At 40.9% G+C, this 26,863-nt stretch overlaps 1 protein-coding gene across 2 annotated transcripts in view; it reads left to right on the top strand.

The window, feature by feature from the left end:
- GCLC (glutamate-cysteine ligase catalytic subunit) overlaps positions 1 to 25,477 on the top strand; it is a 48,407-nt gene extending 22,930 nt beyond the window's left edge. The window contains exons 3-16 of one of the 2 annotated variants that reach the window (XM_025382870.1): positions 1,395 to 1,577; positions 6,125 to 6,238; positions 7,841 to 7,899; positions 8,002 to 8,135; positions 13,272 to 13,346; positions 13,818 to 13,934; positions 14,919 to 15,057; positions 15,510 to 15,622; positions 16,647 to 16,739; positions 17,046 to 17,150; positions 22,329 to 22,410; positions 22,492 to 22,595; positions 22,677 to 22,797; positions 23,848 to 25,477. In XM_025382870.1, coding sequence (XP_025238655.1) covers positions 1,395 to 1,577; positions 6,125 to 6,238; positions 7,841 to 7,899; positions 8,002 to 8,135; positions 13,272 to 13,346; positions 13,818 to 13,934; positions 14,919 to 15,057; positions 15,510 to 15,622; positions 16,647 to 16,739; positions 17,046 to 17,150; positions 22,329 to 22,410; positions 22,492 to 22,595; positions 22,677 to 22,797; positions 23,848 to 24,059 — 1,651 coding nt within the window. In that variant the 3' untranslated portion in view covers positions 24,060 to 25,477. The remainder of the gene's footprint in view (positions 1 to 1,394; positions 1,578 to 6,124; positions 6,239 to 7,840; positions 7,900 to 8,001; positions 8,136 to 13,271; positions 13,347 to 13,817; positions 13,935 to 14,918; positions 15,058 to 15,509; positions 15,623 to 16,646; positions 16,740 to 17,045; positions 17,151 to 22,328; positions 22,411 to 22,491; positions 22,596 to 22,676; positions 22,798 to 23,847) is intronic. The other variant, XM_025382871.1, reaches the window with a different exon arrangement.
- Positions 25,478 to 26,863: the final 1,386 nt, after the last annotated feature.

Below are 26,863 nucleotides of genomic sequence, written 5' to 3'. Positions count from 1 at the left end.
AAAAAAAAAAAAAAAAAAAAACAAACAAACAAAAAAGAGTATAGGCTCTGGTTTCAGGTTGACAGAGTTTCAAATCATGGTTCCTTTACTCAATAGCTGAATAACCTTGGGCAAGTTACTTAACTGTTCTGTGCCTCAGTTCTCTCGTCTGTAAAGATAATAGCACTACCTACCTAAGGTGTTGGAATTAAGTACATTAATATATGAAGCACTTTGTACAGTAAACTAAATATAAAGCCTGTTTTTTATTAAAATATTTTTGGGAAAAAATGTATTGCGGAAGCGTATAACTGGGATCACAAACCATGGTGCAAGATATAACTTGCAGATGGGTTTTGTTGGCTAGCATGATGTTTTTCTTGTTTGTTTGTTTTTTGAGATGGAGTCTCGCTCTGTCGCCCAGGCTGGAGTGCAGTGGCACGATCTCAGCTCACTGCAAGCTCTGCCTCCTGGGTTCACGCCATTCTCCTGCCTCAGCCTCCCAAGTAGCTGGGACTACAGGTGCCCACTATCACGCCCAGCTAATTTTTTGTATTTTTAGTTGAGATGGGGTTTCGCCATGTTAGCCAGGATGGTCTCCATCTCCTGACCTTGTGATCCGCCTGCCTCAGCCTCCCAAAGTGCTGGAATTACAAGCATGACCCACCGTGCCTGACCTGGCACGTTTTTAAGATATTCCTGTATTTAAGGAGAGAGACGGGGAGGGAAGGGGAGTATATCCTCCTCTGTTCATTTTCCACTCATTCGTTTTGGGGAAGCTGCATTTGAGTTTGGAGGGCAGCACTGAATTGAAAGAACCCTTAAGGCTTCATCACCTTCTCTGCAGAGTAGGTTAGTTTGTCCTGGACAGTGAATGCTCTGTGTGCATTTTCAGTTATTTATAAAAATTTTGTGTCAGGCACGGTGGCTCACGCCTGTAATCCCAGCACTTTGGGAGGCCAAGGCAGGCGGATCACTTAAGGCCAGGAGTTCGAGACCAGCCTGGCCAACATGGCAAAACCCCGTCTCTACTAAAAATACAAAAATCAGCCGGGTGTGGTAGTGCACGCCTGTGATCCCAGCTACACAGGAGACTGAGGCACGAGAATCACTTGGACGTGGGAGGCAGAGGTTGCAGTGAGGCAGAGGTTTCAGTGAGCCGAGATCGTGTCATTACACTCCAGCCTGGGTGACTCTGTCTCAAAAGAAAAAAAACATTTTGGACCCAATACTTGTTGACCCCTTATGTAGTTGAATAGCTATGGAAAAGTAATAATCACTGAGAACTATGAAGGAGTTCTTAGCTTCATTTATACCTAATGGTTTCTACACTTTTAAAGCAACTTTAAAAACTTAAAAATTGAGCAGACTATAGCAGAAGAATAAGATGGAACTAAATTATTTCTCCTCCATAGCCATCCTACCCTTTGGAGACCAGAGTATGGGAGTTACATGATTGAAGGGACACCAGGACAGCCCTACGGAGGAACGATGTCCGAGTTCAACACAGTTGAGGCCAACATGCGAAAACGCCGGAAGGAGGCTACTTCTGTATTAGAAGAAAATCAGGCTCTTTGCACAATAACTTCATTTCCCAGGTTAGTTCCTATATTAACATGCCCCAGCAGATCTCTCGGAGATACAGGTAATGAAAAGAGCAAGTCATAACCCAGGCTTTCCACCCTATAATCCCCATACGTTACAGACAGTTTATCTTTTATACACTGCACTTGATAGACTCTGTAACAGTAGAGCTGCAGGCACGGTTGCATGCCAGCTTCTGTCAGCTGTGGCGGCTGCACCGTGGTGAGCACACTCAGTGGGGCTCAGTGGGAAAGACCAGGATACTGTGATGACAGACCAGCAGCGTGGCCGTGTCTGCCGCAGGCGAGGGTGGAGGGAGCAGCAGGCCTGCCACACAGTTCTGACTCTGTAAGCAGTAGCCAGAGCTTCTGGAATACTATCCCCTGGTGACTGTGATGGTTGTGCCCTCACGCACTTTCAAAAAGGAGCATTTACCTACTAGCATATGGTGGCTTCAGTGGCAGATCGGAGGGTCTGTGGTGCGCCCAAAGCGCTATCGATACCGATGCTCTATGAACAACATGAGTCATTAGGTCCTTGCATATTGTCCTGAAAAGAAGATTTAGGGTTTGTTATCAAATCTAGTTATGACCAAAAGTACATAAAAGTAAATAGTGAAACTATGTTCTTCGCTTAGAATGAGGTACATGAATATCATATGTATTATACATAGAACCCCTGTATAAAAATACATTTCTGCCAAAGCATGAATGTGATTTATCTATGCTAGGTGTCTGTCAGATTGTGACAGTATACTTAGCTCCTCAAAGTTCAAAGGAGCTCTGGGGGTTGGTATCCATGGTGGAGAGAACACTTTGAACTATTTTTATACCTTTTCTCTGATAAATGTCCATCAGCCATTCAGGGTCATATCATTGGCCTCAGAGGGGCATTTAAATGGGAATTTTATTGTTTTTTATATCTCTATTGTAACATCTAAATAGTTGAAAACTTATTTAAGCCAGCCATCTAACATTTATAGAAGCATCTCTATTTCTGTGATCCCTTCATTCTATATGTACAGGCCACTTCCCTCCCTCTCCCCACCAGAAGGAAAATCCCAGCTGGGTGAGGGTGGACAGATTTGTTTTGATTAGAGTGGGCACATTTCTTCGACTTAATGTTTGAAAGAGGAGGTGAAAAGTCACTGGCCCTGCCATTCACTCAGACACTTGAGTGCCTGCTGCAGGCAGAATGGGCATGCTCTCATGAGTGAGGATGGACAGATTTGTCTCTGTGGAGCTGGGGGGACGAAGGACAATCAAATACCCATAGATTCAATACGTGTCAAAGTGGGGCCATGCGAGGAGGAGGAGATGGGGAGCAAAGAGTACAACCTGAGTATCCAGTGGAGTCTGGTGGGTGGAGGGAGAGGGGGTGGCATGTCCAAGATTCCAGGAGGAGTGAAATAGGAATGGGGAGCGGAGGAAGGTCTTAGGGAGGGGAAGCGGTGTGTGTAGAAGTCTGAGGATGAGCCAAGCAAGCGGGGACTTCCTGGGAACTAGAAGAAAGCAAGCTGGCCAGTGTGACTAGGAGGCTGAGGAGGAAGTGCAAGTATGGGGTAAACGGAAGCTGGCAGGTAATTGGCAGGCAGGTCAGGTTAACCACAAATTTTAGTTGTTCTCCTAAAAACAGTTGGAGGCCTTGGGAAGGCTGGGTTGGGCAAATGGCATCCCCTTTTTGCTTTGCAGCCCTCACTTGGGCTGTAGGTGCCAGGGCTTAGTAGGAAGTGAGTGAGCGAGCTCCCTGTGGAGAGACAAGGGCTTCCTGGATGCTGGTGGGTGCTGGTGATAGGAAAAGTGTGTGGTTTAAAAGATGGCAGAGTCGGTGAACTGCTGGGAAGAGAAGACACAGCAAGGCTTTTGCTATAGGTCATTGTCCTGAAAACCTTCGAATACTCGAGTAGAGGCCAAGGAGGAGGTTACAGATGTTAAATGACAACTTCTAGTGAACTGGAAAATGTAATACCTTATATTTTCCTTTTTTTCCCCCTTAACATTAAGAGGGTTGTACATTTCACTTAGCAAATTAAGAAAGTGGGAGGGGATTTGTAACACAAACCAGAACTGTTTTATATATTAAAGCTGAAGAATATATAGGATTGATGGGCAGTGGTGTTTCCTTCTGGGCCAGAAAATAAAGTTTTGGGTTAAACCTAATGTGTCCCTTACCTTGAGAATGGTTCCATATGGGATAGTTGCCTTTTTAAAAAAGATTTAGCGTGCACTAAATGCGTGGGCATGGTGGCTCACACCTGTAATCCCAGCACTTTGGGAGGCCAAGGCAGGCAGATCACCTGAAGTCAGGAGTTCAAGACCAGCCTGGCCAACATGGTGAAACCCCGTCTTTACAAAAAATACAAAAATTAGCCACGTATGGTGATACGTGCCTGTAATCCCAGCTACTTGGGAGGCTGCGGCAGGAGAATTGCTTGAACCTGGGAGGCAGAGGTTGTGAGCTGAGATTGTGTCACTCTGCTCCAGCCTGGGTGACAAAGCAACCCTCCATCTCAAAATAAATAAATAAAAATAAAAAGATTCAGCATCTTAAGTCATTGTGAAGGGGGAGTTGAGACAGAGGAATAAGCTTTATTCTAAAAACCTATAATTTTGAAAAAATTATATGTATAATTTTTTTATACCCTGTCCATATAGGAAGGTATTTTGGGACTTGGAACAATAATTATTAGTTATTTAGTGGCTAGAAGCCTCCCTATACATCCACAGTAAATGATAAAGTTTTGTTGTAGTATAGGATCAAGAGAGAAAGGAGTACTCTGGTTCTTAAGTGTAAACAGGGTGACTTTCTTTATAAAGATGCAAAGCTCTATAGTGTGGAACTGTAGTCCAAAACAGTAACCATGTGACTATTTAAATTTAAAATTAAAATTATATAAAATGAAAATTATAGTTTTCCTGATGTGACTGAGGAACTAGCCTCATTTCAAGGGCTCAGTAACCACATGGTTAGTGACTACCACGTTGTTTTGGATAGTAGAGATATTAAACATTTCCATCACTCCAGAAAGTTCTGTGGGACAGCACTGGTCCAAAATGAAGCAGTGCCATAGGTGTCCGAAGATGCAAGTTCTGATTCTATCTTCTCCCTGCCACACAAACACATTTTCATTCTCTTTTCATCCAATCTGATTCTGGTGAGCAAAGAATCCCCTTAGATTTAAGTTTGTTACTCTCCCAAAGAACTATTCCTAAGGTTGTTGGCTCATAGTAAATAATGGACATAGCTTCAAGAATTCTCAAGAACCCTTGTAGCTGGGAACTGTTTTCTAAATAAGATCACTACCTTCAGTTGTTTCCAAAGTGGATATGGGCAGCCAACAAATACTTTATTTTATATTAAGAAAAGGTAGGGGTTAAAAATAAGGCATGGATGGCCAGGTGTGGTGGCTCACGCCTGTAATCCCAGCACTTTAGGAGGCCGAGGCAGAAGGATTACTTGAGCCTAGGAGTTCAAGACCATTCTGGGCAACATAGTGAGACCTCATCCCTAAAAAAAAACAAAAAAACAAAAAAACAAAAAAAACTTGGGTACAGTGGCTCACGCCTGTAATCCCAGCTACTCAGGAGCCTGAGGCAGGAGGATGACTTGAGCCCAGGAGTTCAAGGCTGCACTGAGCTATGATTGCACCACTGCACTCCAGCCTGGGAGACAGAGCAAGACCCTGTCTCAGAAAAAAAAAATAATTTTTTTTAAAAAAGGTATGAGCTTATCTTGAGCCTCAAGCCAAAAGTTTCTTCCCACTGATTTAAAACTCCTTCCTTGTTTGGCTTTCACTTAGTCCTTGTCCTCCCTCACAGCACATGTAATATATTGACCTCAAATTCCTAACTTGGAAAAACTGGGGCCATCACTAAAAGTGATGTGGAATTTGAGCTTTACACTTAGGAATAAATATGGAGCTTCATTTTTCTGTGTTGAAAGTAGAGCTCCTTAAGTAAGAGAAAAGGGTTGGGTTTCACACTTCAGAGGGTGATCTCAGGGGTAGATGGGGACACCTGCAGAGATACTCCCTAATCTTGAGGGACTCATGAGGTGACCTACAGAGGCATAAAGCAGGCTCCTTCCAGATTCAGAGCCTACGGGGAAGTGGGAGGCAGTGGTGCCATGCAGGGGGTCCAAAGATAATCTGAGAGTTTTGAGATGGAAAAGGAAGACACCCATCATAGGCCATGTAGGGGGACACCTGTCACCCATGACAGCTGATGTGACCAAGGGAAATGACTTCTGTGCTGTCAGTCCTTTCTATTAGATGAAGAGATGGAGAGGACCCGAGTAAATGCTGTGTGGATTGTGGGTGAGTGGAGACTTGGATAAAGTTACTAGTGGGCTGGAATTAAAAGAAGATCCTTGTGAGCAAGAAGTGTGGGGGTGGTTGTAAAGGGGCACAGTATTTACACAACATTTGTTTTGTAAACACAAAACCCTCTGAAAAGGGGATACTAGAAATGAGGTGTCTTTAGCAGGTGCAGTGATGGCAAGACTGCACACAATTAATTCCTGAAAACAAATCCCATCTATTTAGTTCTTCAATTTGTTGTAGATTAGGCTGTCCTGGGTTCACACTGCCCGAGGTCAAACCCAACCCAGTGGAAGGAGGAGCTTCCAAGTCCCTCTTCTTTCCAGATGAAGCAATAAACAAGCACCCTCGCTTCAGGTGAGTATGGCTTTGTGTTGAAATGCAGATGCCCTTCACTAGACCCCTGACTTCTGATAGTATAGTGTTTCTGTCTAGAAATCCTTTTTGAGCATTAACTGAGTTTTGGCTGTCTTCCTAAGTAACCAGAGAAGACAGCAGATGTGCACCTGTTCACATCTTCAGTACCCCCAGGCTCCTTGGTTGTTGATGCGTGCACCAGGCTTGTCAGTTCTCCAAGTCATCACAAAGTTACTAGCTGAGCCACTGACCTCTTTTAATGAGGAGATTATTTTCAGTCCTAGGTCTGTAAATGCCTACTGGGATTTTTTTTTTCTTTTCGTTATTTCTATTTTTTTTCCCTCTATCTAACCGTCAGTATCTGTGATCTGCCCATCTTACTCTATATAACTTATAAAATAGGTACAGTACCTAATATATATAATAAGCACTCTCTTCTCTTCCATTAACTTCGAGTTCTGTTGGTTCGTCGTTCAATTCTGAGGTTTTAAGTTGCTTTAAGGCTGTCACTAGTCTGATCTTAGCTTTGCACAGTGCATGCTCATCTGTCACCCTGAGCCTAGGCTCCTGACCCAGAGTGGCAACATGGAGACTTCTCAGCATTCATTACTTTTAACAGGCCCACACGTTTGCTATGTGCAGAGCCTTTTGGGGAAGACAGATACTTGTAGACATGGTTTCTAACTTCATATGTTGTCATGTGTTTAAAGGAAAATAAAAATAATTCAGTTGCTCAAGAAGAGATAGATTATAACAGATGTCAAGAGATGCACCAGAAATCCTTCTTGGAGAAAGTGAGATGCTTCTGACTGAGGGGATCAAAGCAGGCTTCATGGAAGAAGTGGCATTTAGGCTGTCTATAGCAGCACTGCCCATAGAAACATGTAATTGTAAATGTTCTCATAGCCACATTAAAGTAAAAACCAGATGAACATAATTTTATATTTTATTTAGCCCAATATGTCCAAAAATGTTATTTGAACCATGCAATCCTTTATTCACAAGTAATTTCGTGGTTTTTTTTGGTACTGCGTCTTCAAAATCTGGTGTATATTTTACTCTGACAGCACGTGCGTGTTTTAATTAGGACAAGCCATATTTCAAGTACTCAGTGGCCACAGTGTGCCTGGTAGCTTCTGGACTAAACAAGCATGAGTCTGGAGGATAAGGATTAATCCTGCAGATTTGAAGGAGGGAGGAACAAGGTATTGGGACTCCAGAGATGCCTGGGCAAAGTGGGTACTAAAGTTTGACCAAAGTCTTTGGAGTTAATTTGGGACATGTTGGAAACAGTGAAAGCAGACCATGGCAGACTTTGAACACCTGAATTGATCTGGTAAGTTAAGGGAGCCGTGGGAGCAGGGGTTGAGCAGGAGACAGAACAGCATTCTTGAGCAGGAGCCAAAGAATTGATAGTAATGCAAAACCTTTAATCAGAAAGTTCCCTTATAGTATCTTGACTCAGATACATTATCTGTTGAGTTGTCTTAGAGAACTAATCTGAGGTATGATTTCATTCCGCTTACTTGTGTGTAATCAAATTCTTCTTTTACACGATGACTGTTAGGTGACCAATTTATGACGTTTGGTTGTCTGTTTTAGTACCTTAACAAGAAATATCCGACATAGGAGAGGAGAAAAGGTTGTCATCAATGTACCAAGTAAGTCTACTGAGAGGTGGTGGGGTGGGAGAAAGACATGTTGAATTTGTTGTTTAATCCTGAATTCTAAACCATTTTTATTTTTGTATTTTTATAATACAGTATTTAAGGACAAGAATACACCATCTCCATTTATAGAAACATTTCCTGAGGATGATGAAGCTTCAAGGGCTTCTAAGCCAGATCATATTTACATGGATGCCATGGGATTTGGAATGGGCAATTGCTGTCTTCAGGTATTGTTTCAAACATACAGAGAGGCAAAGTGTTCCATCCATTTCTGTTTTTTAGCTTCTTCATATATGTATGTTTCCTGTTCCAAAAATCACATTTTAATGAGGTTGAAATGGTAGCTGGTATGCCTTTCTGAAAAACAGTGAAATTACATTAGCAAATTCATTGGTAGCTGTCTATGACTAATCGTTCTACAGACTCTGTGGTTCACCACAAAGGTATACACAGTATATATACCTTTATAACTGTAATTTCAGTTAACTTAAAATGCAATATATTCTGTCATTGTTTCTCTTCTCTTTTTATATGCCTAGTTTTTACTGCCATCTCGTGACAGGCTAATGAGGTGGCTTAAATATTGTTCTAAACTCTGGAAATGAGCTCTGATGGAAATATTCCAGTGATTTTGTGATCCAAGGGATTTGTACAAAACTGTCTAGAGGTATAAAAAGAGTAAATAACTTAGCAGCTTGTGTTTGTCTTGCCCCTGAGTGAAGTATACAGGAGCCTGTTTCTGTTTACCCATTAAAAAATTTTCCTGGATCTGTTTAAATTATGGTGCCCCTGGCAGTGAGTGTCCAAGCGCGCTTAAGACCGGAATGGAAGAGCATGGAACCCATCAGGTGGCCACACGCAAGCCTGCGGTTGGGTTTTGGCTCTGTCACTACTCAGGTATTTGGGCAACTCCCTTTACATCTTTTGGCTCAGGTTTTTCGTCATTTGAAAGAAGGGCTGATATTAAGTCCCCTTCTAGATCTGACTCTAAGCTAATATTTATTTTATTGCCTTAACTAATGGAAGTAAAAGAGAGAGGCTGCTTGTTATTTAATGTCCAAGGAAATTTTATCCAGTTCTGATTACTTCAGCTGATTAAAAACAGCGTCCTTAGAGGCGCGGGGCCGTGCAGAGCCTGGACCCATTAAGACCCTTCTGAGCCCCCAGCCTGACTTCTCTCAATGCAGCGGCTCAGAACCCAGCCTTCCTTCACCTCAGACAGCTACCGCGTGTACACGCATTTCTTGCGCATATATCTCTGGTCTGTTTATTTTCAAAACTAAGTATAATCCAAATTGAATGCTAGAATCAGATTTTTCCATTCTGAATGTGTTTAAATAACATGACTGAGGATAGTTTCTTTCTGTTTTCTTGACATTTATAGGTAGTGTAAAATACGTGACTTCCAAATAAACATAAACCATCACACTTCACGAAAAAAGAGATTTTTCAACTTTTAACTGCATATCTGTTTTCCTATCTTAATTACAAGTATTTCTAAAGAAAACCATTAAGTTCTAGAGCTTACAGTACATGGTTTTAGAATTGTGTAAGTGCTGTTAGTGTATTGATTGCCTTTTCTTGGTTTAATATTAAACCAGGGTGTTCTGCCAAGGACCACATAGTTTCTCTGATATAGTTCCAAGGGATTTCTTTCCACTGAAACACTGTGTGTATACCCATAAATGTTTCCTAGTGGTAGATGATCAATATTTTTATTGCTTGTAGATAGAAGTTTTCCATCCAGTGTAAGCTTTGTCATGGGTGTAGGATTGTTTTCTTTTTCCCAATAACATATACAGTTTCACTACGCCACTTAAATCATTAGCACAGATAAAGCATTTCATGTGTGGCACATGAAATGAATTTTGCCAATTCACCACCAGAATCCCTGCTTTATGTCTCTTCAGTGGAACGCTAAAACGACTTCTTTCCCAAGTACACTGATTTGATCTGTACAAATTATATGAATGTATTAAATTATCACGTGTGCCCTGAAGCTGTGTACATCTATTATGTATCATTAGAGAGATGGGGAAAAAAAAGAAACTACTTATTACAGTAAAGCAGAAAAAGTAGTTTTAAAGTAATTTTTTAAGGCTAATGGAAGACTTAGTGTATAAAACAAAAAGCATTTTAACCACATTCAAATTCTTGACTTTGGGGGCCTTTCAGGAATCACTTAAAAAGCACCAAGTTCACAGCCAGGTGCGGTGGCTCATGCCTGTAATCCCAGCACTTTGGGAGGCTGAGGTGGGCAGATCACTTGAGGCCAGGAGTTTGAGACCAGCCTGGCCACCATGGCAAAATCTCGTGTCTACTAAAAATACAAAAATTAGACATGGTGGCATGTGCCTGTAATCCCAGCTAGTCAGGAGTCTGAGGCATGAGAAACGCTTGAACCTGGGAGGCGGAGGTTGCAGTGAGCCAAGATTGTACCACTGCATTCCAGCCTGGGGAACAGAGCAAGTCTTTGTCTCCAAAAAAAAAAGCACTAAGTTCATGACAGGTTATGAGACCCCCCCCCACCCCACCCCCCCAAAGTCATGTGACTTCAGATCTGGGTTGTAGATAAAGTTTAGATTAGATGTTTAGGTTTCTAACATATATCTTCCTTAGTTCCTCCCTCCACCCCCAGCACCACCCCCATCAGTTTCCTGGCAGCATTGTGCGTCTCCTTTATATGATGCTTTAAAAGGACACTAGAAGCCCAAATTACTCATGTATTCATAGCTTTTTAAGGCATAAGAACTTTTTTTCCTTCCATTAAAGCCATTATCCACAGTGATGTCCTATTTAATTTGATGATTGCATATCAGCTCTAGAATAAGAAAGCTAATTACTAAAGGTATTTAAAATAACTAAGTCACTTCACTGTTGTATACTTCTCTGGGGTTGGATTTCCCAGGATTCACCTACAAATTATGTATTGTGTACAGGCCATCTGAGAGAAGCCAGTTGAAAAACTGGAAAGAAAACCTGCTTCTCATAGTATCTTTTTAAAAACAAAAATGACACACACTAAAATACCTAAGAGTAACATAAAAAAGACATAAAAAACTAAGAGATGCATGTTCAAAATAATTATTTAGTCAAAATACTTGGGAAACATGTAGTTTTTTGTTTTTTGTTTTTCTTTAAATCTCAATGCCTTGCAGTTGGCCTTTGGGGTCCCTGTCTTTCAGGTTTCTCACCATACCTTTGACCTTATGTTATCCTCTTTAGCACCTCTTTTTTTTTTTTTTTTTTTCCAAGATTCTCATTTGTTTAGCACTAACCAGGTGTCCTGCACACTTGGGATAAAGAATGGGAAGAAAGATCCCCGCCCTTCTGGAGCTTCCACTTCAGCAAATAAGTGCATAAAGACTTTGCGTGCCAGCTCCCATTTCCTCACTGCTCGTGTAATTCATGCCACACGCAAAGTGATTTCCAAGTTCCCACCTCTTTGCAGCAACTCCCCTTGGTTTGGTTATCAGTGACCTAATTGCCAACCCTTATCAATCTTTGTCTACTTTAACCTTTGAAACTCTTACTCTTTGGTGCCCATGACACAGCTTTTCTCTGTGTTGAATTAATTATTAATTATTATTAAACTAGTAATGACTAGTTAATATAGTCTCCACACTGACATGAAATGCGATTATAATTGAGCAGGCAAACTTGAGTCTCCAATAGACGTTGTCTGCTGTGGAAAACAAAGTTGAGATCTAGCTAAGACCATTGGAACTAACAAGTTGAGATTGTAACAGTCAAATATTCACTTAGCTGCTGTATTTCAAGTCTTCAACACTGAAATTATTTCATGTTCCAACACTAAATTCAAGCTGTCATTATTGAATAACACGAAATTCAAACTGTCGTTATTGAATAACAACAACAGAGGAGATTAAAACTGTTGCCAACTTGCAGTTATGACTAATGTGCTAACACAAACACATTTGTGTTCCTTGTCCCTTCTACCCTCTTGGAAAAAAAGCAGGTCTTTTGTTTTTGGTTTTGGTTTCTGTTGGGTAACAAAGAATTTATGCTCACCAAGTTGTATGATCTTTCTCTCTGCCTGACTCTTAAGTGTCCTACCTACCCTCCTTGTGCAGGCTTCCTGGGTGATCTCCCCATCTTCAGGACATTGTCTGAGCCTACTCCCCAGGTATTTCTTCAACTCAGATTTTTCTTCTGAGCACCAGCCCTGGAGACCTAGCCACTTAGAGGACCTCTTTTTCTGTCTGTTCTCTTGGCCTCATAAGTCCATCACGTCATGACACCTCTTTATCTCTAACCTCTGAACACCCAAGCCAAAACCTAAGCCATCCCCCACTCTCGGTCTCCCCTTGGTCACCAGTGCCTGCTACTTTGACTTTAGTATCACTCTCCCCCACATCCTTCCTCAGCCTTTTCCTTGACAGATGCAGTATTTTAACTGCTTCCCAGTCTTTCTAGTCTTGCCCCCTTCCAAGCTCTTCACCATACTGCCACCATGGGTGCAGTAGACCAACATGGCACAAGTATACATATGTAACAAACCTGCACGTTATGCACATGTACCCTACAACTTAAAGTATAATAATAATAAATAAATTAAAAAAAAAAAAAAAAGAAAAAGAAAACAATAGTTGGCCAGGTGCGGTGGCTCACGCCTGTAATGCCAGCACTTTGGGAGGCCGAGGCGAGCGGATCACGAGGTCAGGAGATCGAGACCAACCTGGCTAACACGTTGAAATCCCGTCTCTACTAAAAATACAAAAACAAAATTAGCCGGGCATGGTGGTGGGCACATGTAGCCCCAGCTACTCGGGAGGCTGAGGTGGAAGAATGGTGTGAACTCAGAAGGCAGAGCTTGCAGTGAGCCGAGATCACGCCACTGCACTCCAGCCTAGGCGACAGAGTGAGACTCCATCTCAAAAAAAAAAAAAAAAAAAAAAAAAAAAAGGAAAGAAAGAAAAGGGAAGGGAAGGAAAGCAAAAGGAAGGGAAAGGAAACAATAGTTAACAGGTCCAAATACCTTTTGCATCCCTCACTAACTGAAGGGATAGGAAGGCAACAAGCCAGTAGAAGAGAAAATGCTTTGCTAAAGGTCATTGTATGTCTGTGTCTTATTTTTCTTTTTTGACTACTTAATCCTATTTCACTTAGGACCTTGGTTATTTATATTAGTTGCCTATAGGCAATGGAACATAATTAAATATCATTTTCTAGTTAAATTCACCTAAGACAACTTTTAAACAAAACTCTTGCATTAAATGTTGCCATTCATGAAGCACTGTTAACTTGCCCCTCTCTCCCCAGCACCTTCCTTATCTGATTTCACTGCTTGGGGAGCATGCTAATGATTCCTTGGTGTTAATAACTTTGCAATTCTTAAACAGGTGACATTCCAAGCCTGCAGTATATCTGAGGCCAGATACCTTTATGATCAGTTGGCTACTATCTGTCCAATTGTCGTAAGTATAAATTACCTCTTATTTTAAATACTACTTCGTAGGAAATAAGATAGCATATGCAGAATTTACTAATGGTGTGCTATTTAAGTCCAGTTAAGACCTCAGTCAGAGATGGACTAATATAAGTAGTATGCGGGTTTAGGTATAATGAACTGAGAGTCTACACTGTAGAAATTTACTGTTGCTAGTACAACATTGATTTGTTAAACGTCAAGTTTGAATGTGGACATTTTCCCTCTCCCATACTTCATGTCCTCACATTAGAGAGAGGATGATTTAAGTGAATCAAACCCAAGGAACTGGATTCTTCTTGGTATATTTCACTGTAAGATAGGCACAGGTACGTGTGGTGGAGCTCTGTATGGGTTGCACAAACTGATTATTTTTTATCAGAAATATAACTGCATGGAGCTTTTTTTAGCATGTAAGTGACATTTTGAATTTGCAGGAGCTGACTTTGTTTGTTTTTAGATGGCTTTGAGTGCTGCATCTCCCTTTTACCGAGGCTATGTGTCAGACATCGATTGTCGCTGGGGAGTGATTTCTGCATCTGTAGATGATAGAACTCGGGAGGAGAGAGGACTGGAGGTGGGAATTATTGTTCCTTAATAGCCCTTTTAAATCAAGCAGGTAAAAATGGATCTTTTATAACTACTTGCAATTTTAGGATGTCTCCCTGAAATTTTTATCTAAAGTGAGGAAAAAGATTTGGTCTAGGTGGGGAGTTAATTTCTATCATATGTTGATGTCTGTATTTGTTTTAGCTTCATTTAAAATTAGTAGTGCCATTTTTCTATATTTTGGAAGTGCTGATGGCTGTTTTTAGCAAAAGGCTTTTTGGTGCCACATGAGTGTTTTGTATATGGTTCTTTCTGCCATGGAAAGTATAATTTGTGTCAGAGATTCTTTTTTCATGTAAAAGGTTAGGCATTGACTAATAAGGGTGAGATGGCACCTCTTGTTTGCATGTTGAACTGTAAAGTAACCCTTGCCTCTCTCCAGCAAGGGGTGTGCATCAGAACCACCCATGGAAATCTTTAAAAGTAGACACCGAGACCCTATCCTAGACCTACTAAATAAGAATCTCTAGGATGGGACCTGAACCAGGGGTGTTTTTAAAGGAGCCCTCATAAGTGTTTTTGATATTCTTAACCAGGGCTATACTCCTGCTGCTCTGGTCTTCATGTAATTGTTCATAAATTGTTGAACATGCTTTCTAAGTAGAAATAAACTTTAAAGGATAAATTATTTTGATAGGTCTATCTTACATTATAGATTTATTTATTTATTTGCTTTTAACCTTAGCATTTATTTTCCCTAGCTTAATAAGAATGAAAGTGATCTGCTTGTAAAAGAAAAAAGTATATTTAAATCATACCAGAAAAAAAAGGGTATTTAAATTACCTTCAGATTTTAAAAAATATAATTTTCCTTAATAATACTTTTCAGGGCTCTCTAACTTTTTTTCTGTATCTTATGTTGAGGTTTTTATATAATTATCATATATAAAAATATATTATTTTCAACTCATTTTATATAGCATATTCATTTATATATATTTTTAATCTTTAGCCGTTGAAGAACAATAACTATAGGATCAGTAAATCCCGATATGACTCAATAGACAGCTATTTATCTAAGTGTGGTGAGAAATATAATGACATCGACTTGACGATAGATAAAGAGATCTACGAACAGCTGTTGCAGGAAGGTGGGTTCCCACTGCATCTTTCTGGGTTTAATTGTACGCCTTTAGTTCTTCAAAGCTCTTATACACTTTTTTGCTGACTCCTGGTCTGGTTTCTATTTTTAGTGTGAAGTCTTTAACTTTCCTTATGAGGCTGCTTGTTCCTAAAGTTTCAGGTTCCAAATACTTGTGAGATCTTCTTGACTTTTAGCAAAAGGAGCTTGCTTTGGAGGTCTGTGTGTAGGTCCACACCAGTGCCCCAGCAGGCATTGTGTAAGTAGTGAATAAAACGTTGACATTTCCGCAGTGTCCGCAGGATAAAATACTGGGCGAGGTGAGGATACTAATCAAACCAGCTATTTCAAGCTTCTAGACACCCTTTCTTCAAACTTCCTGAGCTATCCTGTTGTCTTTCTGGACTAAGAGGAAGGGGTATCTCCTGCTTTGCAGTGAGTTCCCATATGATCTCTTTGCAGGCATTGATCATCTCCTGGCCCAGCATGTTGCTCATCTCTTTATTAGAGACCCACTGACACTTTTTGAAGAGAAAATACACCTGGATGATGCTAATGAGTCTGACCATTTTGAGGTATCTCCTCAGTTTTATTTTTATTTATTTATTTATTGACTTCTGAGAGTCTGGAATCCTCTGTTTTATATGCATTTCACTTCACAAACCAACATGGGGAGGCAGTTTTCTGTACCTGTGAAGAATACAAAAGAAATTTCGTAAGACTTTCATTTACCCAGTGCAGAAAAGAACTTGAACAAATGAAAAATTGGTTTCAAGTACTCTTATTTTACGATTCTTACTGTTTATCTCACTGATTATATTGTTTTGTTGTTGTTCAGTATTTTCTTATTTGCCTAGTGGTGAAAAATTCATACACTGCACAAAAAATAACCTGATCAGTTATTTCAGTGCTTCAGACATACCACCTTTTTTTTTTTTTTTTTTTTTTTTTTGTAGATAGGCTTCTCATAGGCTTATTTCTGTGTCATGTTATATGTGGACATTGACATATATACCTTTTGAAATACACCTATATCCCCTTTCTTTCCCCCACCAAACTCACAAAAGATACAAATCCTTCCAGTCTTGCCATCAGATCCCAAGATGGTTAGGGCCAAGAAAGAACTCTCTCTCAGCGTCTTGAGAAACAGCTACCCTTCTTAGGCTCTGGGGTCATTGAAGCAGCAGCATTCCCAGGAGAGGAGGAAGAAAGGAAATAACTGTTGTGTGACAGGGTTCTCAGATGAAAGTGTCCAGTGTCACCTGGAACGGCAGGCTGGCTCCTAAAACTCTCAGGGATGAAGGTGGGGGCCCTGTGGCTCTTCAGCTGCTGCCCCCTAGGTGGGAGGTAGGGAGTAGGAGCTGGGTGGAATTAAGCTTGCAGGGATAGGGCCTCTAGCTTTTGGTAAACACTTGCTGTTTTGTTTTCCTGAAAGAGCACACTCCAAGAAAATCTTAAATTATACCTTTTTGTCTTTGTCAGTTGAAGAAATTTAGTATGGACAGTAAGCAGTCTTCTTTCCTAATTAAATATCAGATCATCTTAATATTTTCCCAGATGTATGAAAAGTTGGTTTTCTTCTCTGCTTTTGTATCATAGAATATTCAGTCCACAAATTGGCAGACAATGAGATTTAAACCCCCTCCTCCAAACTCAGACATCGGATGGAGAGTAGAATTTCGACCCATGGAGGTAAGACACACGCATCAGCGAGAACTGACTCAAAAGTACTCTTTTGCCAGCTGTTCATCACCCTTCTGATGCTGCTGTCAGAAGGCTCTTAAATATAAAATAAAAATTAAGTATGTGCATGGTAACAAGTCAGTCCAAGTTATAGAGGGTTGATTTCTGAGAATAGATGTGGGCAAAGGGCTTCCAGACCCAGATGGGAAATTAGGAGATGGCTTGGGAATGACATGATCTAAGGAGGGGCCTGGGTCAGGGAAGAGCACGTTTGTGTAGTTGGTTTGTAACTTCTCTGAGCTTCTGCTTGTCTAGGTGCAATTAACAGACTTTGAGAACTCTGCCTATGTGGTGTTCGTGGTACTGCTCACCAGAGTGATCCTTTCGTACAAATTGGATTTTCTCATTCCACTGTCAAAGGTAAGGATATGTTTCTTTATGGTGATGGGTATAGATCTATCTGTAGATATATTTATTTATATATGCCATTTTTTTACAACCTGATTTCATTTGGAATTGTTTACCCTTTGCAATAAAATGTTTCTCCATCAGCCCTATTCTTTATTTTCTTTTAAACCTAAGCTTAATTTCTAGACGCTTTCCATTCAAGGTGATTGATGGCTAGAAGTAGTCCCACACACTGATTTCATTCACTACAAAATCCCAGGTTGATTACAATGTTAAAATCAGGATGGGGAGGGAAAGTGTAAATGCTGGAATGCCGGGAAAAGTATCCTCAGTAGAACTGAACTTGAGATGTTTCTGAAGAATCTGGATGGGGTTGGACTGTCAGAAAAACAAATTGGAGTTCATCAGCCCCCCAAAAGACCAAAAACCACGCTTTCTGGGAGCAGTTTGCCAGCAGAACAACTCCAGGTGATGAGGGAACAGAGCTGTGGGTGGTGGGGCAGTAGCTGAGGAGGTGAAGGCCTTTGGTTTCTGGGCCAGGGTTCCTCTTGGCAGAGAGTGGCTGGAAAAAACTGCTAAACAGAGAGGGCCCTGCCGCAGGAGTTCCCGGTTGAGGGTTTTAGGGCCAGAGAATGGAGAAGTAGGGCAGCCCTGTCAAAGCAAACATGGAAGCAGGAATGAAACTGCTTAGCTCAAGCATCTGCCCCTGGGGCATCTCCTTCCTCCATGAGCGGTTTGCCAGACTGTGCCCATCCCCACACCCCCTGAAGGAAGTCAGGCTGTCAGCCCATCCCTGCCTGCTCCTCACACCCAGACCAAAGATCACTCATAGAACTCTGTGGGGGCCCACATTGCCCTCATGCCTACCTACTGGGGAGACCAAATCCATCTAAGAGAGATTGCATGTAAGCTACCGGTCTAAGCCTTTGCTTATAAATAAGAATAGATGCCCGGAAGGCAACAGAAAATTGAGAACAATTAACAGCCTTAAAGAGAGGGGCCCAACTGGTCCTGCAAGGGTATACTCTGTTCAGTGAAACTTGGTTACTTCAAGGAAGTAAGCTGGGCCCAGCACACACCTATAATCTCTGCTCCTCAGGAGGCTGAGGCAGGAGGATTGCTTGAATCCAGGAATTCCAGTGCAGCCCTGATCCCATCTCTTGAAAAAAAAAGATAAGAAACTGGAAAGAATTATTATTATTATTTTTAATTTTTAAACCTTTTTTAGAGACAGGGTCTCACTATGTTGCTGAGGCTGGTCTCGAACTCCTGGGCTGAAATGATCCTCCTGCTGCCAAGCCTTCCAGGTAGCTGGAATTATAGACACAAACCACCATGCTCAGCTTTGGAAAGTGTTCTTAAAGGAATTCTAATTAGTGGCCTCAGACAAATTCTATAGAGGTTCAGTCACATCCATAAAACAAGCATTATAGATGGTGCTTATTTAATGGTGAGTATTCTCACCAGTAGTGCAGATGTTGTTGAATATCCAAGGTAGTGACTTAGAAGACCAAATTAAGATTAATCCCAGCAGGATGGTGAAGAAATGAAAATTATGGAAAACCTGAAGCCTGGAAAACTCTAGAAAATTCAATGTTTATGTAATAATTTAGAAGAGGAGAATAGTTTATATAGAAAAGATATAAAATACAATAATCAAGGAAATAATAGAATTTTTCCTTAATAAGTCTCCCTTAAGGATGAGACAAATACTTAACTCAAATGTAGGCATTTATTAATTTCAAAGAAAATTAACTGTCTGGACAAGAGGAAATATGAGGAGACCTGCCAAGGGGGAAAAAATCAACTGATACTACTTCTCATTTGCAACATTAAATGCTGGATGGAAAGAAGTTTTCAGAATCTCGAGAGGTAAAGAATTAACAACCACAGAATTATCTTCTCATCCAAATTATTCTTTAAATTTCAGGTGATTCTAACAAAACTGAATGGATCAAGTTAGGGCTAAAAGTATGCCAGAAGTCTTATCTAGTGTCTTAGTTTGTTTGGGCTGCTGTAACAAAAATACCTTACACTGGGTGGTTTATAAACAACGGGAATGTATTGCTCACAATTCTGGAGGCTGGGAAGTCCACAATCAAGTCACCGGCAGTGTCAGTGTCTGGTGAGAGCTTTTGCCCTCTGGTTCATACATGGTGCCTTCTTGCTGTGTTCTTACATGGTGGAAGGGGCTAACTAGCTCTTCAGGTGTCTCTGTTATGAGAGCACTACTCCCATTTATGAGGGTAGAGCCTTCATGACATCCCAAAGGAGGTCCTCCCAATCGCCCCCCAAAGGCCCTACCTTCTAATACTGTCACAATGGGCATTAGGCATCAGCTTATGAATTTGAGGGAACACAAACATTCAAACATGGCACCTAGTAAGGGGATATGGAAGGAGATGAATGGCAGATACTCATTAGTGCTTGACACTTAAAGAGTTATAATTTCAAAACTACCTCTTTAAAAGTAAGGAAAACTATTAATAGTATAGAAACAGGATTTATTACTCCTAAACTTGCTGGCTAAAAGGGTGGTAAAATGAACCAGGAATACATTTCAGTGCCACAAAATTGGGTGTGGGGCCAGGGGAGTGAAGAAACAATAGCCCACAGAACATAAAATGGTGAAAATAAAATGAAAACAAATTTGAATAGACTAAACTCTATCCTATTAAACAGCTAAAACAGATAATATAAAATAGCAACAACACAGTTTGCACAAGATATACCTAGAACAAGGACAGATGCTGGGAAGAACTGCATAGTGACCTTTTGGAATGATAGCAGGAATGGCAAAGCGATATCAGGCAAAATGTGAGGTAGAAATTATTAAATGGGATAGAGAAAGTAGTTTTATATATTCTTGCAAGAAGATATGAAAGCTGTGGTCCTTTTTGTACCATGAAATGTAACATGAAAAGAATTTAGTGTGATGGGTAACATGTGGCTTTGATGTGAGAACTAAATGCATAAATCCCTGGTACTACTTAGGAGGCTTTTAACCTGGACAAGTTACTTATGCTCAGTGCCTCAGTTTCCCACATGTATCCCAGAGGGGGATAAGTAGGCTGTTGTAAGCCCATGTGGAATTAATGAGGTAAACCACTTAGCAGAGTACCTTGCCTGTTACTTAGTAACTGACAGGTCATATAATCAAAGGATGGGAAGGGCCATGGGGGAGTTAAATGGCACGGTTAATAAGCTTGGTTGTATGGCCTGTATTACATATCTCATACCACATCTTTTTTCAGATGCCATGAGTAAGATTTACAAAAAATAAAGAAAATCTTCACTTCTCAAAAGTAGACACAATAGAGCATGCGTTCCCACTAAAACTAAAGAGAGATTCTGGAGAAATTTAACATTGGAAATTAAAAATGTATAGATTTTAGATTCGCCAAAACTAGAATTACAGGTTGTATAGGAAAGTGAAAGACAGTAGGTTGCTGGCAGAGCTTGTGTGTGAGGAAAAATTATGTCGTAAAACAAAGATTTTGAATCTAAGTAGTTGAGAATCTAAAGAACAAAATAAAATATACTTTGAAAGGAAGTCATAAAAGCAGAAATTAGAAGTGGTCATTATCAACTTTTTACAAGACTAAGGAAAAAAGAAACAAATACTAGTAATGAAAGCAGATGTTCACAGCCATGGTGGAATTTATACTATTTATTTGAGTGTGCTCCTAGAGTATCTAGATTGTTCAGAAGGTCCTGTGTGTCTCTTCAAAAATGAAACCGTTAACAATCGCACTCCCCACATAATGTGGGAGGAGATTTGGTAATCAAGAGAGTTTATGTACCATCTGTCCCACATCAGCCTAACTGGTCACTATTGTATACACTGAGGTCCCACATAAGATTTCATTATAGGCCGGGCGCGGTGGCTCAAGCCTGTAATCCCTGCACTTTGGGAGGCCGAGACGGGCGGATCACGAGGTCAGCAGATCGAGACCATCCTGGCTAACATGGTGAAACCCCGTCTCTACTAAAAAAATACAAAAAACTAGCCGGGCGAGGTGGCGGGCGCCTGTAGTCCCGGCTACTCGGGAGGCTGAGCAGGAGAATGGCGTCAACCCGGGAGGCGGAGCTTGCAGTGAGCTGAGATCCGGCCACTGCACTCCAGCCTGGGCGACAGAGCGAGACTCCGTCTCAAAAAAAAAAAAAAAAAAAAAAAAAAAAAAGATTTCATTATAGAAAATAAGGGATTACTACTAAAAAGTTTTTTAAATTCTGCTTTGAGAGTCTTAAAAAGTCTTTGGAGATGTAGAGAATTCACAAATGAAACAGTTTTCGGTTTCATGAGTGAGTCTACATGTCTGGAGCCACCAGGTGGGCAAAAAGCAGTGATCTTCTGCCCTTGGGAGGGCTGTAACCTTATTCCAGATATGACAACCTATGAACTGTCTTTGCCTTTCCTCACTCTAGTGGGGAGGCAAAACCCCAATGGCGAGGCAGCAGGGGAAGAGCATTCAACTTAGAAGAACTGGGTTATAGGCCAGGCGCGGTGGCTCACACCTGTAATCCCAGCACTTTGGGAGGCCGAAGCGTGCAGATCACTTGAGGTCAGGAGTTCGAGACCAGCCCCGTCTCTGCTAAAAATACAAAAAAAATTAGCCAGATGTGGTGGCGCAGGCCTGTAATCCCAGCTACTTGGGAGGCTGAGGCACGAAGCATCACTTGAACCCAGGAGACAGAGGTTGGGGTGAGCTGAGATCGCACCACTGCACTCCAGCCTGGGCAACAGAGCGAGACTCTGTCTCAAAAAAACAGAAGAAGAAGAACTGGGTTCTAGTCCTGCCTTCTGCCTTCATTACCCTGGGACTCCTGGTGAGACACTGCTATGTAAATGGAACCAGCCACCTGCCCTCCCAACACTGTATGTCTATTGCAAGCCTCAGTCACAGAAGTGCTTTGAAATACAGACATTCCACATGAATATAAGTTTTGGGTTTTACGTTTCTCTTAAAATTCCCTGATTAGTTAAAAAAAAAATCACATACCAATCCATGATTGAGTGACACAGTCCTCACATAAATAAAAAGCCTGTTCCTCCCACTGGGAAGCATTTGAGCAGAACGTAGAATCCCTAAGGGAGTGAGTCCTCATTGCAGAAGTGAGGAAGGCGCTGCAACCTGTATGTCCGATCAAGAATACTGTGACTTAGTCGTGATTCTTTTTCTCCCTTAGGTTGATGAGAACATGAAGGCAGCACAGAAACGAGATGCTGTCTTGCAGGGAATGTTTTATTTCAGGAAAGATATTTGCAAAGGTATTACATTATCCTAGATTTCTAACGTCAGCTTATGCTGCAACAAGCTGCTAAAGCTCCCCTGACGCTCTTCCCCGGCAGGTGGCAACGCAGTGGTGGATGGTTGTGGCAAGGCCCAGAACAGCACAGAGCTTGCTGCAGAGGAGTACACCCTCATGAGCATAGACACCATCATCAATGGGAAGGTAGGAGGGTGGCCCTGTACAGTATGCCTCACTGTGCACATCCGCCGGCAGGGAGTTCATAACGTGTCCTGCTTCTTGTAGGAAGGTGTGTTTCCTGGACTGATCCCAATTCTGAACTCTTACCTTGAAAACATGGAAGTAGATGTGGACACCAGATGTAGTATTCTGAACTACCTAAAGCTAATTAAGAAGAGAGCATCTGGTATGATACCTGTTTTTCTTAATCTCGTAATGTAGACAGAACGGTACAATCTTAGAATGTTCAATTTCTTAAAAGTCTTTTAAAATAATGCCGTATTTAATTCATGCACACTGTTTCACATTTTCGTATCTCTGCAATTGTATTCACCTTTTAATCTTTGACACATAATTTAGATTAGCAGTGCTTTTTTTCTTATCAGTTCAGAAAATAGGGGTGCATCTTCAAATCACTGGCATCTCAGATGATGAAATGGCATCTGGATTGTTTACTTACCATTTATGTCCAACTGTGTTGATTGTACATCATCATGGGCTCTTTTATAGGACTAAGGAACTCTGTAAGTTAAATAAGCTGAACTGTTCTTCAGCCTGCATTTGTACATACAATGAGGCTCCTGAGAATCCCCTTTCTTTATTAGCTTTAAGGTTACATTTACAGTGCCTAACACAGTATTTGGCACAAGGGAGCTGTCAGCTATTAATAAAGCGACAGCAATAATGGTAATGGCATCTGTATTTAACTTGAGGCTTCTGTACACTTTCTGGAGTCACAAAGGATAGCCGTAGAACCCCACCTCACCCCTCAAATGGTATACTGCCAATTTCCCTCTTCATTCACTCTACTTACTTTTATTTATTCTCTCCACCTCTTTGATCAAAGATGGCTCAAGGGACCCTACAGTCCTCTGAGGCAGTCTCGGCATTTGTAGTCCTAGCCCTCTGGCCAAACGGGAGGACACATGCTCTTGTACACATGTGCTGGCTCCTGTCCCTTAAGAGCTAGCAGTGTCGGCATATGGGTGGCCTCTAACAGGTACCATAGAAACTGGATGTATGTGTTCTCATTGCCTGCCCGCAACCTAGAATTCCTGCCCAGGAGGACTTCTTCAAACGCTATGAAAGATGTTCCCACCCCCTGCCATGCGGCTACACTAAAAGGACACAGTGATTTCGCTCCAGAATTGTGTTTATGCCGACCACTAAATATCAACTTATTAAAAAAATACTTCTGTGGTTTTAATTTTTTTTTTTCCGCTTCCCCGCCCCACAGGAGAACTAATGACAGTTGCCAGATGGATGAGGGAGTTTATCGCAAACCATCCTGACTACAAGCAAGACAGTGTCATAACTGATGAAATGAATTATAGCCTTATTTTGAAGTGTAACCAAATTGCAAATGAATTATGTGAATGCCCAGAGTTACTTGGATCAGCATTTAGGAAAGTAAAATATGGTGGAAGTAAAACTGACTCATCCAACTAGACGTTCTACAGAAAGAAAAATGCGTTACTGTTTTATGGACGAACTGACGGCAGTACCATGCCTCTCAGCCCATGTGTATGATACGAAGACCAAATGATAGAATTGTACTGGGCCAGTGAACCAGAAATTGATTAAGGCTTTCTTTGGTAGGCAAATCTAAAGTTTATACAGTGTACATGTACATAGTAAAGTATTTTTGATTAACAATGTATTTTAATAACATATCTAAAGTCATCGTGAACTGGCTTGTATATTTTAAAATTCTTACTCTGGAGCAACTACTGTCTAAGCAGTTTTGTAAATGTAATGTACTGGTAATTGTACAATACTTGCATTCCAGAGTTAAAATGTTTACTGTAAATTTTTGTTCTTTTAAAGACTACCTGGGACCTGATTTGTTGAAATTTTTCTCTTTAAAAACACTTTCATTAATTTTCCTTTGTCATTTCCTTTGTTGTGTACATTAAATCACTTGAATCCACTGAAGTGCTTCAAGGGTAATCTTGGGTTTCTAGCACCTTATCTATGATGTCTCTTTTGCAATTGGAATAGTTAACCACTTGGTCACCTTGCCCCAAGCTTTCCCCTCTGAATAAATACCCATTGAACTCTGATGGCTGTTATCAAAGGAACTTTTCTTTGTTTAAATTTGCTGATGCAGGAATTAAGTTTAAACACAACTCTGTGGGAAGAAAGGAGATTATTACCCAGAATTCACATGTAGTGATTATTAAGGACAATTTATTTTTTTAATTAAAAAAGTTGGCAGCGGGGGTGGGGGATGGCAATCATTTTTCTTCCTATACATACCAAGGCTACTGTCAAAAATGGCATTAGTTCTTCTGTTGTGGCCTGTTATTCTGATTGCTGCTGTATACAGTTTTGTTACTCTTTAGTTGTTAGTTAAGCATATTGATAGACTGCTCTAAAAGCCATTGACTCCAGATTTTACCTGGGGAATATTCTACATACTGCTTACTTTCTCTATAAAACTCATCAATAAATCATGAAAGGCACTGAGTTCTGTAAATCAGGACCCTAAATGTTTAATTGTAAATAAGTTTCAGATAATTGTTACAGCTTTGCGTTGACGTTTTGTTGGTTTTTTTCAATTAGTTAAGTCTTAACTGCTTCTAAAATAACTCTGTATTGTAGATTATGCAGACCTTTACAGGCATAAATATTTAAACTGTAATATGCTAACTTGAAGAGATTGCAATAAAGCTGCTTCAGCTACCCCTGTTTATGTTTAAATACTAGGGTTTGTTCTATATTTTATACACGCACTTTGGATGATTAAAGAATGCCTGGTTTTCGTTTGCAATTTGCTTGTGTAAATCAGGTTGTAAAAAGGCAGATAAATTAAAATGTTTGTGGTATGAGGAAATAAAAGAATGGAATTAGCATTCATTCAGAAACCTTTGAATGTGTGTGAGTTCCACAGCTCAACAAATAGTTGTAGAGTTTGGTTTTGTAATTAACCCAAATACCGTGAAATTATTTTTTCATCATTGCAACCTCAGATGTTTCTAGAAAGAAGCATAGTGATGAAGACAAACAGATGCCTTATCTCCGCTGGTAGCGATCACCCCTGTGGGGAGACAGAACTTGAAGTGTGACTGAATTGACTGCTGGGCCACTGGAAGATTTTTTTTTTTTTTTTTTTTTTTCCACTCCCAACTGCTGTTGTGCTGGGTCAGTGGGGACATGGTGAATGAATGTTGAGTAACCTGGGTGCTGTGTGCACACCGCAATCTAAGCAGGAGATACTTAGACTGTGAGTCAGCAAGTCCTGCAGAGAGCTGTCTTCAACTCCTGTCTTTGGATCAGTATTCAGCCCCCCACACACACGGTTCATGAAATAATGTTCATCTGAGCAACACACTTCTCTCAGAGCTCTAATTTCTTTATTTGAATGTTCCTAGGGCAGTGCTTATCAAACTGTAGTCTACATACAAATCTCTTTGGGGTGTTATTCTGGCTTGGTAAGTCTGGGGTGGGGCCCACATTTCTTAACAAGCTCCCAGGCGATGCTGATGCTGTGGATTTGCTGGCCCCGTGGATAATAAGGACTTTCTCTACCTGAGCTATGGACAAATCAACATTAAGTCTCAAATAATCACTTGCTTTTAAGTCTAATGTGATATGTCTAGATTTTCTCTTATTAAAGACCAGATAGTGGTCTTCTTTCTCCAGGACAGAGAATGTAAGCCTCACAGCTCTCATGAGCTTTACCATGTGAACACAGCTGAGAATTTGGGATTTTTAGGAACAGAACTATAAATCTTAAAGCAAGCAAAAAGTGTTTTCTCCTTGGTAGAAATACCTGTGGCCAAGCCTAGACCGTCAGATCCTAACTTGGGATACAACTGATTGTTACTTAACCTGCTGCTAACCTAAAGACTAGTTTTCTGCCCATCTAGTCACCTGTGTGAATAAGAAGTTTCCTCTTGGTCCCAGGATGCCTCTGCTGCTTGGCTCATCTCTGAGGCTGTGAGCCTTCCAGTTCAGAAATGGAAGGAAAATCCATTGCCTTGGATGCCTCCTTCTAAACCACCACCCAAAACAAAAATGAGCCAGGCGACGTAGAAATCCCGGATGTGTTATGGGTTAGGCCATATTCTGAGGAGCTGGAAGGTTTCTCAGGGACCTGAAGTCTTGTGAAGAGAAAATGTGGAAGTAAGTGTCCTTTAAGCCACTGTAGTGCTTGACATGGGGGAAAGAGGCTGGGGGAAGGGGACCTATGGTGCTAGGGCCTTTCAGAGCTTGGCTAGATGAGGGGGTCCTTCTCAGAACTGTAAATA

The sequence above is a fragment of the Theropithecus gelada genome, chromosome 4 (genome assembly GCF_003255815.1).
Source record: "Theropithecus gelada isolate Dixy chromosome 4, Tgel_1.0, whole genome shotgun sequence".
NCBI lineage: Eukaryota > Metazoa > Chordata > Mammalia > Primates > Cercopithecidae > Theropithecus > Theropithecus gelada.
The sequence above is the reverse complement of the archived record's forward strand: the minus strand, read 5'-3'. Positions and strand labels throughout refer to the sequence as shown.